Source organism: Cydia fagiglandana, chromosome 14, assembly GCF_963556715.1.
Source record: "Cydia fagiglandana chromosome 14, ilCydFagi1.1, whole genome shotgun sequence".
Taxonomy (NCBI): Eukaryota; Metazoa; Arthropoda; class Insecta; order Lepidoptera; family Tortricidae; genus Cydia; species Cydia fagiglandana.
In genome coordinates, this window is record NC_085945.1 from 5400095 (window position 1) to 5415939 (window position 15845).

Consider the following 15845-nt stretch of genomic DNA (forward strand, 5'->3'; position numbering starts at 1 on the left):
AGGTTAAAATTCGTTCGCACTGATCAGTGCTTAGACAGGCGAAAGGTTAAAGGTTAACTCACGCTACAACGGTCAGGGCCCGGGCCGAGGTGTCTGAGACTTCGTTTTCCATAACGAGTGGAAAGGTGATGCCTTAGAACAACTATAGATAGAGAACTGAAGTGTCGGGCGCCTCGGCGCGGACCCGGACCGTTTTAACGTGAATCATCCGTTATTCGATATATAATTTGAATTGAACAAGCAATTGAATCAATTCAATTTCATATTTTATTTCGAAGTACCTACCAGGACTCCATAGAGTCAATAATTCATTTGACAGGATCACGGGGTAAGGGTCAAATAATACATATAATGAATGCAATCTTGCTATGATTTGTATAATTGTTTTAATGATTATATTGAAAACAACACATCTTATGCTTTAAGGAAACTTATATCAATACTTAATTAGGTAGAATGAGTCATAGACTCATAGAGTCACGATTCCAACGGAGAAAAGAAATGTTTTTAAAATGTCAATGTTTTTTAACATTTGATATTGACACTTATGGCACTACGAATTTCATTCTAAATTACCTAAATTGTAAAAAAAGAATCGTGACTTTGCTTTTCATTAAGTGTTACCTAGCTTAGTTTTCAACTTTTACATAAATAACTTGGATGTATAACAACAATTTACATAAAAACAAATTTAATTGAATTTTACGTTAAATACATGTTCAGAGTCCAGTAGTTAGGCGAAGTTTATTTATTTAGTAATTTAGAAACAGGAAATTGACAAAAATATTCTCTTTTTAAAATGTAGATTTTACAAATGTAGCCATTAAGTTTATGAGGCCATTCTGGAGTTGATTATTTGTTATAAAGTATTAGTTTTTTTTCTATAGTTACAATAATTGAAGGATTTTTTAGTGCAGTTCGAGATCTTTAAAAAAATGTACATTATATTTAATAAGTCGATTGTGAGAAGTTACGTGGAAAAAATACCTATTTATGATTTACTTGTGAAAATTGGCTGGATTTTTCACAAGTAAACCGTTCCATATAAAAAATAAATAATTAAGCTAAACCCGATAAATTAATTACAAAATATTTAACAATAATTTTCAAAATATTTTACATCACATATTGATTTTCTCAAATTGCTTTTATTTTAACAATTATCAAAGAAAAGCTACTAAAACCATCCACGAAATTTCTCACAAAACAAAAAAAACTAAATTTACTCTTCAACACTTTCATAGGCATCGTCAGCGGACCGCTTTCCGAGGCCGAAGTTAAACCTGTGCATATCCCTCTCTCGCTTCCCTAGGCCGAAGTTGAACTTGCTGTTATACCGTTTTCCGAGGCCGAAGTCGTAGCCCCTAGCGCGCTTGCCGAGTCCAAAGTTGTAGAGCGGTAGTCGCTTGCCGAGGCCGAAATCGTACATCTTGCGCTTCTCCTCTGATAACTCGTCAGCGAAGCGCTTGCCGAGGCCGAAGCTGTATGGTCGAGCGCGTTTTTCTTCGTAAACTGAAAACAATTGATTATTCATTTAATCGCAGCTGATCCAAACGTGATTAACATAAGTTCATTACTTTCTTCAGCTTTAATGCCATAGATCGATACACACGAATTTATAACACCCTCTTCCCCCTCGTTTGCGTCGGGTTATAAACAGGTAGGTAGATATAGACCAACCGCTTAAATGAGTCTTCGCCTACGGGGTACGGGGGCAACGCGGTAGGACAACTAAGGGCGGCGGAAAAGGTGCGGGCGCCGTATGTTCAAGTTTTTAATTCGTTCATTGAAGCTTGAAGCTTAATATATTTTTTTAATGCAGCTATGTAGATATTGTTACATTATATAGTATGTACTCGTATAACATTCTAAGATGATGAAAGTATAAAAAGTTTTTCAAATTAGGGTTTTAAGAGGGCAATAACTCAACTAACCTTTTCACACTAAACACTTGCACGTTTGACCTAAATTTTAAAAGGGTACGTACTACGCGTAACAATAAAGAGAGTCCTACGTGACTAGGCAAGGGGTTGTATTCCACACGTGACAAAATGGCATGTCTTGAGATAAGTGCTTGAGTGTAAGACATCTTACTGCCGAATTCGAACTTTAAGATACGTCAATTAATAGATCTAGAAATGATATGGATTAGATGTGTCGGTGTCAAATGTGACGTTTCATCAAACAAATACGTCACATTAAAGTTAATATAATGGTTAATATAATAATAGAGCGCTGGTGGCCTAGCGGTAAAAGCGTGCGACTTGCAATCCGGAGGTCGCGGGTTCAAACCCCGGCTCGTACCAATGAGTTTTTCGGAGCTTATGTACGAAATATCATTTGATATTTACCAGTCGCTTTTCGGTGAAGGAAAACATCATGAGGAAACCTGCATACATGTGCGAAGAAATTCAAAGGTGTATGTGATTCAGTCCCCAATCTGCATTGGGCAAGCCCTCTCGCGCTCGAGAGGAGGCCTGTGCCCAGCAGTGGGACGTATATAGGCTGAGATGATGATGATGATGATGATGATGAAAGTTAATATCGGGCCGTTACTTTGGGATACTTAAAAAACAATGTGCCAAGTGCGGGTCATATATTTATGTATAGATACATAATTTTTACCGTCCACCGGCCGATATAACTTTGCATTTAGGGCTACAGTGAGTTTGAGAATGGAGCGATATACGTCACATGGAACGTCCAGTCCCCGTTCCGCGGGCCCATTTTGACTTGATCAAGTAACTGAACGTGACGTAACCACATGGCTAATATTTCACGGACTGTTAGTTAACGAGACAATAAGGTGGTTAGTTAACTTATTGTTATTACAACCCGCCCTATTGCCTATCGCCCTATTAAGCGATGTCGATCGGCCGCAATTAAATTATCATTAACGCACTCACTGCCAGGGGGCGTGGCCTAGGAACAAACTTGTATGACGGTGGACGCGCATGTGCGTCGGGGGCCGTAAATGTGTTAACAAATCTTGAATAGACTAATTGAACTTGAACTTTGATAGACGAGACAGAGACAACCGCCGTGACTTTGACACTTACCTATAGAAGCGATATGGTAAGGTAGTCATGTCACAAGCACTTCACGACTCTAATCGGGCCTCAGAACGGTAACAAACAAGTTACGTATGCAGCGACCTTTACCGGCTATTATCTCTAATATTAACTCTTTTGACGTAGGCTCTATTCATAATAAAAGTATCTAGGTATAAACCAGTAGGTAAAAATATAGAATACCTACTTTTGCAATTTGTTTGTCCTCGGCGGCATTCTGTAGCGCTAAAGCGGGCGATGTCTCTGTCAATATTCTCGATATTTAGGTACCTATACTGCTTTCGTGCTTTCACAAAATTCTGTCTAAGTTAACTTTGCAACGACTTGATCGGAATCATAGATATTTGACATTATTTATGACATTACCACACGTCATTGCAGATACCATGCAGAGCTAGTTTCGTCCGACACTAGCATCGCCCGAATACCACTGCTGCAACGCTGCAGCAATGACGATTTATAATTTCATCATCATTTTCCTCGCGTTGTCCCGGCTTTTCACGGCTCATTTGAACCCGGGGTCCGCTTGACAACTATTCCCGAGAATTGGCGTAGGCACTAGTTTTACGAAAGCGACTGCCATCTTCCAACCCAGAGGGTAAACTTGGCCCTACTGAGATTAGTCCGGTTTCCACACGATGTTTTCCTTCACCGAAAAGCGACTGGTAAACATCAAAATAAATGATATTTCATACTTAAGTTCCGAAAAACTCATAAGTAAGAATCGGGGTTTAAACCCGCGACCTCCGGATTGAAAGTCGCACGCTCTTACCGCTTGGCCACCACACCAGCGCTGTACGATTTAAAATTTATAACGGTTTTATAATTGGACGAAGTAATTACCAGGGGCATCGTCATACTGGTCGAAGAGTTCTCTGTCCATCGCCTGCTCGATGTCGTTGGCCAGCTCTTCCTCTTGGTCCTCTTCGGATATGGAGCGCTTGCCCAGCCCGAACGAGTATGGGCGAGACCTGCCCAAAATATTTTTGTAAATTTAATAAGGTCACAAAGGTTTTGGAGTATAGATTGGCAATGAGGCTTGAATTCAGTTTTTTTTAAAGTCTTGTCCTTTTAATAAAAAAATGGTTAATTAATAACGTTCAGTTGGAGGACAACCCTTCCTTGAGTAGATATTTAAATTAATCACTAGCCTGGCACACTTTTGCTAGGGGTCGGAAACTAAGAGCGTTCAGGCTTTTCCGGCTCTGTTCGGGTCAGCATTGCAGCATTGCGTTGGCACAACTTAACCTGCCTTTGCGTGCACAACCACAGATAAGATAATGACTTGGATTTGGCAACCCTAATTTGCTGAAAAGGATAGTGCCATACATTAGAAAGTGACAGCATGTCTTATCCCTGAACCGCTGTCAAACTTCGGTATTGTAGGAAGCTTTCTTTTCTATACGGTAGTACTAATTACTTATTCTGTGCTTTTGCAAAGACTAACCTTTTCCCTAGTCCGAAGTTGTAGACGGGCAGGCGCTTGTACTCGGACACGTAGCTGTAGGCGCGCTTGCCGAGGCCGAAGTTGTAGTGCGGCGAGCGCTTCTCTAGCGGCGCTACGTGCTCCTCTGATGACTCCTGAGGATGGTCAGAGGTAACTTGGCAGTGTGCTAACCTTTTCCCTAGTCCGAAGTTGTAGACGGGCAGGCGCTTGTACTCGGACACGTAGTTGTAGGCACGCTTGCCGAGGCCGAAGTTTTAGTGTGGCGAGCGCTTCTCTAGCGGCGCTACGTGCTCCTCTGATGACTCCTGAGGATGGTCAGAGGTAACTTGGCAGTGTGCTAACCTTTTCCCTAGTCCGAAGTTGTAGACGGGCAGGCGCTTGTACTCGGACACGTAGCTGTAGGCGCGCTTGCCGAGGCCGAAGTTGTAGTGCGGCGAGCGCTTCTCTAGCGGCGCTACGTGCTCCTCTGATGACTCCTGTGGGTGGCCAAGGGTACTTTTAGGGTTGGGACAATGGGCTGTTGCTGCGCGCGTCAGTTGACGTTTTTTGACGGTTAAGGGGTTAAAGAGTAATAGGCTGGTCTTTATATATTTTTTCAAGGTAAATAAAGTAAACCTAATGTTATAATGAGCATGAGTCCGCTAGCGTTTGCTATCCGGTTCCAAATTTTACGGGTGATCAGTCATGTGGGTTTGGGATTCAATATACCGATTACCTACATAAGTAGGTAGTATGTTACTAATATTAGGGGTCATCCATTAATTACATCACACGTTTAGGGGGAGGGAGGGGGTCAAGAAAATGTGACATATTGTGACATGGGGGAGGGGGGAGACACAAACTTTGTGACGTCACTTTAACTTGATCAGTAACCGAAAATTTATTTAATTTATTTTATTCGCTGTACATTTAAATAACAACTTTTTAAAACGATAATCGTTTTTATTCGTTTAATTTTCTTTCCTAAGCAGTTTTGGGTTATAAAATTACTAATATTTATATCGTCAAAAATATTTTGATAAAATATTAATAATACTTAGGTACTTACTTAATTCGATTTGGCGATTTCGTAGAAAAAATGTGACGTCACACTAGGGGGGAGGGGTTTGCCAAATGTGACCAAGTGTGACAAGGAGGGGGGAGGGGTCAAAAAACCTAGAAATTCGTGTGAAGTAATTAATGGATGACCCCTTACTAACAGGTCTGCTGGGACGTGTGATCGTCGCAAACCGCCATGGCTCCGCCATTTTCAAGAATTTTTTTTTAACTAAAAATGGAGTGTTCAAAGATTACGTCTTCAAAAAGATTACGCTTACATCTATTCAATGTGGTAGGTCAATTATGTACCTAGGTTAGAAAATATGGAGGCAACTCACATGTGCGTCAGCGCCGTGCGGGTCGTGATCGGCGCTGGGCGCGTGCTCGGGCGCGCACAGCGTCGCCACGATCACCAGCCACCACACCGACAGGTATGTGTACAGCATTCTGGAACAAACCACACAAACACACCGTCAGAATGGTTATTCGCGGACGGTCTAGAACGCAAAATGACTAGTGTATCATTTTGCTTATATCGCTCTTACGGCCAGTTGCACCAACCACATTTGACAGACTGATCAACGTCAGCCGGCGCGCCCCGGCGCTTTACTATGAAACTTTCCATACATAAAAATTTAGCGAACTCTTTAACGAGAAACAGCTGTAAAAACGATTATTATAAACTATTCAAAATTTGCAAAATACTACCAGTTAGTTTAAAGCACAAATTCCTTTTAGTAGTTAACAACCATGGCAATGAAGAGCACAACTCAATACTAATAGAACATAAGCATAAAACAAGGGCAGTAACTGCGCGAAAATTTGAAGTCCCCCGGGTCAGCAACTATTTTGGTGATAGAACTCTTAGGAAAAGAGTTCCGTATCTCCTGAATAGTCTACCCGAGAACATTCGGCATGAGCCAAATAAAAATAAATTTAAAAGTGCCCTAAAAATGTACCTATTGCAAACACTTAAGTGACAGTTGCACATGTGCAAGTGCCACTAAGTGTTTAGATTTAATAATAATTTAAAATTAGTACTCACTTAAATACATGTGTATGTAGAGACTCTTACCTGCAGGCAAACTGTAAATACAGTTTTGCAGGGACCTGTTCAATTATATGTTCTGTACTGTGTGTTAATAATAATAAATAAATAATAACCGACCCTTAGTCTACATCGCGAACGGTCCAGAACGCAAAATGCTTACATCATTTTCCGTCGTTTTACCTTTACGTTAGCGATGTCGAAGGAGCTCCGCTTCTGCGGGGCTCCTATTTTGTGCGGAAGATAACTAACGAACTCAACCTACCTGTGTGATATAAAAAAGTGGTCATTTTGCGTTCTAGACCGTTCGCGATGTAGACTAAAAGCGATATAGGCAAAATATTACACTAGTCATTTTGCGTTCTAGACCGTCCACGACTATACCCGTCATTATCTTATTTTTTTTATTATTTAATTTAATTTATTTATTTAAGAGATAACAGTTGGCCCATAATGGCTAGTAAAAAAATATTAAAACTTTGTTAGTGACAAAACAAAAAAACGAAACAGCCTACCGCGAGAGCTGAAATTCGCAAATTGCGGGGATCTTTCTCTTTTACTCTCATTAAGAAGTAATTAGAGTGACGGAGAAAAAAGCCCGCAATTGACGAACTTCGATTTTCGCGGTTATAGCTCAGCATCTATAGAAATAATAATCAATAACAAAAATAAAATATGTATTTCAATATAAACCATTTGCGTTCCAAAGTTTGATAGAGCGAAAGAAATAAATACGAATAAGTATTACGACATAAAATAAACAAAAGCTCGTACATTTGTACTTATTTTCAGTATTTTTTTTTAATTTAAGCGTAAATTAAAGTCATGATCTCAAGATTTAAGAAATGACATTTAAATGTTCAGGACATTTCCCGAATGATATTAATTTAGACAATTCGTATTTTTTCCCCTTTAGCGAGTAAAAGAATCGCATTTCCCGCAATAAAACACGAGCTATGAATAAAATGATAATGCAATTAGCCGAAAAAACTCTTAATGAACACCGACGTTAACAAATTGTAATCAATATTAAGGCTAACTCATATTAATTAGTAGGTAATTTACTATATTGACATTCGCTGTCAATTGTTATTATAGTGCGTAGCTTTCAAACAGAGCCCGATGGCTAATCCTATTGTCTATTGTTAAGTAAAACCGCACGTGCTACTTACATGCAAAAAAGGGTCATACTCATTCTATTTGGCCCCTGAGCGCGGGCTAGTCCAACGCTGAAAAAACCAGTGTAGGTGCGCTCTCCGATAACGCGCCTTTGTTACGCATCTCGATGACACATTTTAGACTGGTTCTGTAGTGTTCGACTCGCCGGCACTCAGTAACCGAATTACGCAGGTTTTTATGCAGGTGGTTGTGGCACGTGGCGCGAGCGGTTTTACTTAACAATAGACAATAGGATTAGCTCGGGCTCAGTTACGAAACTACGAACTATACTGGCCAAGTTCTCTACAAAACCATTAGTTTCGTTGCTGAAAATCCTAAAAACTAATAAAATGGCGAAATAAGCATATTTTGCTCATAATACGACGGTGTAGGAAATAATATTGCTGACTGTACTATTACTACGGCCTCTATGAGCTAACTTTAGACTTGAAACACATGAATATTGTATTCGATCACAATTCCATTGTGATTACCGTCTATAATGCTGTATTTCGTTACTTATGACAGTCATGACAGCTAAACAGTCTAATGAAAATGTTAACATCAACTCTTACAGTTAATACTTATTTGAAAAATATACCTAGCCAATAGCTTCGGAGCAATTACTATGAGTTCTACAGCATGGTTTTAGGAATATTCTCCTTACTAACACATATTTTAAAAAGTTCAAATATTCCTACTTTATTCATGTAGTTAGGTCTAGCAACTAGTCACAAAATGTCATTACAATGAAAACTACAGTCATTTATCTAAAATAAAATATATGATCTTCAAAATATACCCCTTTCGCTTTGATACACAGACGCAAATAATTGTTAAAATTATCAACAATGTGACGACGTAAAAAAAATATCAACGTAATTTTGGGCCACCCTTTGAAAACAGGCAATGATATTTATAGGCTTGCGATCAAAATATACATACAAGAACAAAAGACTGATTGTTAGGAAAGGTATTGTTTTAAACCGAAATGCGCAAAACATTTGTTTGATCGTTTCCGTATAACCGCGTCACGGCAGTAGCTTCAATGTCATTTCCATTACTCGCTCCGACGCTTTCTCAAAATTAATTACCATGCTCGGAAGAAGTCAACAATGTCCTCAGAAAACCCCAACAATAGCAAAAGGCCGCACGGGCTTGGTATTCAAGAAATTAACATTTCACTGCATTCAGCCACTCCCTATTGTGTCATTTGTGGAGACGCTACTCTGTCAGACCACATTGTCACTAAAATAACTAGGGGCCGATTTTTGAATTTCGACCCCTCGATTTCGTTTTCCCTTCAATACTAGATTCACAATATATTGTTCGTATTTCATAATTATCAATTCGCCGTTTTCCACAGACTTTCGAGTGACGAAATCGAGCGCTTGAAATTACCTACCTACTTTTTCTTTTATAGATAGATGAATCGAGTGGCAATCTGCTTCGTATTCGGCCATTGATTTTGCACTTTGCAGTAACACAGTGATTTGCATAATAAAATATATTTCATAATTCTTATTCCTTTTGTTGATTTTTGGAAGTGTTTTGATCAGATGGCAATATATGTGTTGGGACGACATGCATTCTCATGAGATGTTCTTGGTCGTGTCTAAACTAGTACACTCGTATGAGTGAATCTATCTCAGAAGTGGGACTTAAAACCGTACTAAATATGACAATATCTCGGTGGAAGAAAAGTTCTTTGATTTTAACTAGTTCATAATGCACGCAGAATATGTTGTTAGATACTTACAACAAACATACAAATTAATTACAACACACATATGTTTGTGTTACAACACAAGTATACATTTGACGTTTAAAATAACACTAGCACTGCGTGTGCTATCAAAATCGTTGCAGACTTTTCTTGGTCTAACTCTAAATAATAATGAGTTCGTAGGTAATCGGTACAAGGTTTTATTTAAACTAATGGGAGCATTTAAATTAATGAGCTATTCGAAATTAGGTCAATGACCGCAGAGCTAAAACACTATTAGTGTAATGAGCATGTCGGTTACCCAGTTAATAGTCTGATTGACCTAATTACTATCAGAATCTTTGAACACGTGGAAAGGAAAATTGTCGTGAAGATGCGATGAAAGGAGAGAGTATATCATTGATAAATGTTTTTTCACATCACCTATTCGAAAAAGGTATTTTTCCTGCTAAGGGGGAACAAAGTGCCTCTTTTCTGTTCTAGTACACTATTTTTTGCATAATGAAAATGAACGTGAATTGAAGATTCCAATTTCAAACTGGTTTTCCAATGGCTGCTACGACAGTTATGCGATGAAGCAAAACATGAAGGCAGTGTTGAATGTATGATGAAGTAATCATAACATTGCGACCACTTTTGAATAAGCTGAACACGCACTGGACATTTCCTATAACAACCAAAAATTATCTTCTAAAATTGCACCTTACACCATTGTCTTTAAGTTGATATTTGCAGACATCGAACATGCTCTTATGTATTTGTTTTTGTAGAGTTTGCTCCATCATTTTCTCGTGTGTCGTATAAAACTGTATCAGTCACAGATCACTAATGCTAGACGGACTACTATGATCCAGTTACATCCAGAATTTTGTGTCACTACGCATAAAACTCATTCTAGTATTAACCGTATTATAGCGCAGTAAACTTGAAATAATTTTTTCCCATTTTCTATTTTCCAATAGGCTTAGGATTTACGGCGGTTATGCATAGTATATGTGTTAGATGTTTTATGTATTATTGCCTTTTAGGACCATTAATAAGCCTGATTTACGATGCTTAGATTTAAATTAAAATATCCAGTCAATGTGTAAGTTGGTCCCCTAATAGTACAGATGTAGTGCATAATTATTTTCCAACGTATTTTCACGGAAATGTACGAACGTGTCTTGCTATTCCAGTCAGTCTCGGTACAAAAATACTGAGGTTGTCTGAAATAGCATGACAAATACGAACATTTCCGAAGAAAGAGCGATGGTAAACAATTATGCACTACATCTGTAAATACATATCTACATAAATATGCTGCATAATATGAGATCGCATGGAGGTAATCTCCCTTATCAGTGTTTCTATTTCAATATAACTTAGAACATCTCGGCTCAGAACGGGATTGAATTTTAAATGAATCCTCAGCCTTTGTAAAGCGATGCGAGTGTTGAACAAATGTGAGCTTTCTGGTTTAGTCAATAAGAGCGTACGGCAACAAGTGGCAAACCTTAGCGTAGCCGTTAACTCGCAACTATGGTTCGAAAATAATAATAAAAGCATATATGTAGGTGATTATCTTCTTTTTTCTACAGTAAGTATTTTATTATATTTATTTATTAAGATATGTACAAAATATGATATGTGGATAAGTTCTAATTTTTGAGTTTTAAGAACATAAAACCATCTTTTTTTTTATTCTGTAAAATAATGAGTTTTTAACGGAACCTTGATATCAGGTATATCTACCACTGTACGTATATGTCTATCGTCATAGGTTTAGTTTACATGCTACATTCATATTATTTAGGTAAACGATATTTTAGAGTAGGTCCTACCAACTGCGCCACTTACGTGCAGTCGAGTTCACAAAAGTATATTGTGTCACAAGGGAGCAAAATGACATATTTACTGCGAGGACGTACATTAAATCCTGAACGAAGCGTTGAGGGCAAGGGGAAGGATTGAATCCCGAGTGTAGCGAGGGATTCTAAAATAGGGATTCAAATGAGCCCGAGATGGAAATAAATTTGCTACCACGTGACACATACTGCTTTTCACATCACCTCTGAGGAACTCATTATGTACTAAAATATAATTTAAGCTAAAAAAATTGTATGCAAAAAGAAATAATATCGCGTCCAGAAACCGAACAACAGAACAGAAAATTTTAAACATACCTAATGTAATTTTTTATTATTTGTGTGTCGTAGAACAGACTATTTTATTGTCTCTTTGAACTTACCTAATAGGGAAGAAAAAACCCATTCTCGAATAGATGATGTGAAAACTTCTTTACAAGCCAACGTTCCAAAAATAGACTCTGACAATAAGGTTGTGTAAATACATTATTGGCACGTTGTCGTTTTCAGATGTTTGTGACTTGATTCATTTACTCAGGTTGTAGTAAGATTACCTCCGAAATGTATGTCAAGTATATGTATGTTTATGTTATTCGTAAAGGCAGGCTCTTATGACAACGTGAAACTTACTTTATGGGTCCATCTGGCACAATACTCATATTTTATCCTCGTGTAGAGTACGACGATAGGCTACCTAATATCATTTGAAATATAAAAATATGTTACTTTCTGTAGTTTCTGTTAATGCAAGGTACTTACTGTACTTATTTTAGACTGTATCAGATCGGTGATTGGCTCTAGTCACACCTGATGGAAAGTGAAGACAGAGCCTAAGGTGAAGCTCACAGGTTCAGTAATAGCCTATTCACTCTAGCTTTAAAAAAACTGATTTCCATAGATATCTTCGTGTAGTTTCATAAATATTAACCAGTACTCAGTGTTAAACCTACTTCGAAAAAGTATAAATCGCGTAGAAAATCAACGATCCTTACAGATCCTTTCCAAGATGATATTTACAATACCCTGGTACAAATTTTCACGGCATGAGTAATTTCCATTTTTCGAAGGGTTTCTTAAGCCTAATCCTGTAATTTTCAGGATAATCCTCTGTCTCCATCTCTGGAAGGTCACACGCGTTTTTGCATATTTATGATGTGCTAAGCCGCTTTTAGCACGAGGTGACATCATGACGTGCTTATAAATATCAATAATAATTTTCTGAAATTATATTTAAAACACTAGCTGTGCTCCGCAGCCGATCTCGCACGATATTTGGTCTATATCACGTAAGAAAAATAAAAAAAATTTTGTTTTTTTTTAAACAGGATTACAGTTCACGTATACTGACTTCCACGATAAGTATAGTTTGTCTGCTTGTTTAATGAGGGAATAATTACAATTTACATAAAGGCATTAAAGATGACTTACGTTAAACCGGGCCGGAGCTTCCGGCGCATCGTTTTCAGTGGAAAGCATCACGTGATCGCTTGTCATGTTATAGAAAAGTAAGCGCCTGAAGCTCCGGCCCGGACACGGCCCGCTCTAACGTGAGTCATCCTTTAGCGGCTTGTAGAAACGATATAAAAACAGTGGTAAATTATTAATTTAAAGCAATTATAGAAAAATATAAACTTGTACAAAAATAAAATATAAATTAAAAACCAAATTAAATAGGAGAAATGCTTGTTCTTGCACTATTTGTGTAACATGTACAATTATCCATCTCCCCTTTCTTGCCCTATCGTCGCTCTAATACACACGTTTCACAATAAATACACAAATATGGTTGTGTACAATAAAGTGATTACTACTACTACTACTAAATACTTACTTACATATTATGGGACGCATAAACCAATACACATTACACATTTACAATTTATCTCAATTTAGGAGTCTTAACAAGAGTGCCAATGTGTGGGTTGTGGCATTTTGTCAATTAAAACAATGGACAAATGTGTACACAATGTACAATGTAACGGCATTCAGAACGATTTGCTGACCGTTTGCGTTAGTTTCCAACTTCTATAAACACATTTACTAAATGACATAGTGCTGGTTCCATTCGACCGTATACAATTCCATCCGTATTTAATTTATTATATAAAATTAATACATGATATGTAAAGTATTTTTTATGTATAATCCGTATCGCATTATATTACTTAATATGGCTGAGATTTCTCTTTTTTTGCCCCTTGCCTCATAAAACAAGTTAAAGGGGTAAGTTCGCCTTTGTAAATTGCATATATTTTGTTGTTATTGTAATTCCCACCTGTTTTATGTATAATAAAGTGTTTACATACTTAGGTACATCACTACACATTATAAAATAAAGTCCCCCACTGCGTCTGTAGGTATGTTCGCGATAAACTCAAAAACTACTGAACGGATTTTCATGCGGTTTTTACCTAAGTATCAATCCAGTAATATTCGAGGAAGGTTTAGGTGTATAAAATGTTAAGGTTTTGTGTAACCTGTGCAAAGCCAGGGCGGGTCGTTAGTAGTAGTATCTAGTTAGAAGTAGATATGAGCGCCGATAGGCATTTAGCCGGCGGCGGCGCGCCGGTCAAAATCGGTCGGCGGCGGCGGCGAATCGGCGGCGTGGCCTTGAAACACCTTTGATTAATGAAAAAAGAATTCAAACCAAAATTTTACCGAAAATATATGTTTTTGCTGTAAGAAAGATATAATATAAGTGCATTTTTCAATTTCAAGCAAAATTTATTGAATAAAACGATATCGCGCAGCATCAGAGGCGGCCTTAATCTTGGCGAGGCCCTGGCCGGAAGATCGTTGCGTGGCCCTAACTTTTGTGCTAAGTAAGAAGTAGCGGATTGACTGTATCAGGGAAACGCCTGGTCGACAGTCCAAACAGCCGAAGTGATGAAAATCAAGCTCCGTCATTAACCAATATCGACCCAACAAACCGATTTATGTCAAAAAGTGAGACCCAAGGCCAAGCTCCACCTAACACCGAAGACCTTATTCCGACGCCTTCCCATGCGAGGCCAGATGCTGAGTTGCAGGTAAGCTTACAGCTTACGATCGAACGCCAAGTGTGAGCTTGATTGACGGCCGAATGCGCGGAGCGCCGACTAAGGCGCGCTTCTGTGCGAGGCCGAAGGCCAAGCTGCAAGAGAGCAGAGCTTGGAATTGAACTATTGGTCCAGTGTAAGCAAGTCCGAAGGCAGATAAAGACCGAGGCCATAGTGTTAAAGACCTGGAACTTTCCTGCAGGTGCATTTGTGCGAGGCCAAAGGCCGTGCTGCAGTGGAGCTAAGATCGGAGAAGAACCAATGACCAAGCATTTTAAAAACGAGGCCGAAAGTTAGGCTCCAAACAGGGCCGAAAACTTGGAGGTTCAGATAGTGGCTTACTTCTATGCGAGCGATGCGAAGCCAAAGATTGGGCATCAAGAGAGCAAAGCTTGAAATTTGTACAATGGCCAAGCTTAAATGAGACCCGATTCCGTTTCCGATGCCAACGCCTACCGTGCGAAGTCAACGGCCATCTTTGGGCGTGAAAGCACTTAATATCCGAAATTAACGGGGGTTAATTTCAGATATTAAGTGCTTTTACACCTTTTAAAGACATTCAACCATGCTTGCAATGGTTAAATTAGCGGTGAATGACGGATGAGCTAGCCAGCTGGCCAAATTAGTCATTTCGTTGTCCTAACACTAGTAGCGCGGTTACCAAACAGAAAAGTTTGAATTTACCATCGATATTTTTGAATTATATGGACCTGAAATACCTTTTGAATGTCTATAAGCTATTCAGACTGGCGCCGTTAAAGATCTAAACTAGATAAAATATACATTATCTGATTCTGAAAGTAGTAGTATCTAATCAAGGTCACGCCGATGCCACGCCGATAGCGCAGCGTCGGCGGCGGCGGCGCGAAAATTTTGTCGGCGGCGGCGGCGCGCCGGCGCGGCGCTCATATCTAGTTAGAAGTAGTCGATATAATTTTTAAGTTTCAAACAGGTAATAAATAATATGATTGTTTTTTTTTACAAAATTACACATCGTACAGTAATTAACTTGATCACTGTTTCCGATCAAACAAAAGACGTTTCAGATTAAATTACCAATTAAGAAAATTAATTATTTTGAAATCCGTCTTAAGCTAACAGGAGGAAAGCTTTACAGGAAGTTACATAATTATGGTGTAAGCTGATTTGTGCAACCCACTTTTGATTTAGATATATATGTATAGTGTGACCTTTATATTTGGTGTAAGTAAAGATTTTATACTAGTTCATACTTACATATACACTTACCTATACTATTTGTATAATATACGGCATATTTTTCAATATTCGTATTTAGTTGAATATTTTGGTTCGAACTGCCGAATGTTTATCGAATAAACAAATTCTTTTTTGAGGGCGTCCGCTAGCTGGCGCGGGTGCGCTTCACGGTCAGCAGTGTTGCCAACTCGAATTTTGAAAAAATGCTAGACTAATGTCTAGGTTATGCCAAAATTATGCCAAAGTTTTTTGAA

General features: G+C 38.5%; 1 protein-coding gene across 1 annotated transcript in view; it reads right to left on the reverse strand.

The window, feature by feature from the left end:
- Positions 1-356: 356 nt before the first annotated feature.
- The window catches only part of LOC134670660 (helicostatins), an 81115-nt gene continuing 65626 nt past the window's right edge, over positions 357-15845 (reverse strand). The window contains 5 exon segments of the mRNA XM_063528475.1: positions 357-1512; positions 3915-4042; positions 4519-4616; positions 4674-4994; positions 5895-6003. Coding sequence (XP_063384545.1) covers positions 1223-1512; positions 3915-4042; positions 4519-4616; positions 4674-4994; positions 5895-6002 — 945 coding nt within the window. The 5' untranslated portion in view covers position 6003 and the 3' untranslated portion in view covers positions 357-1222.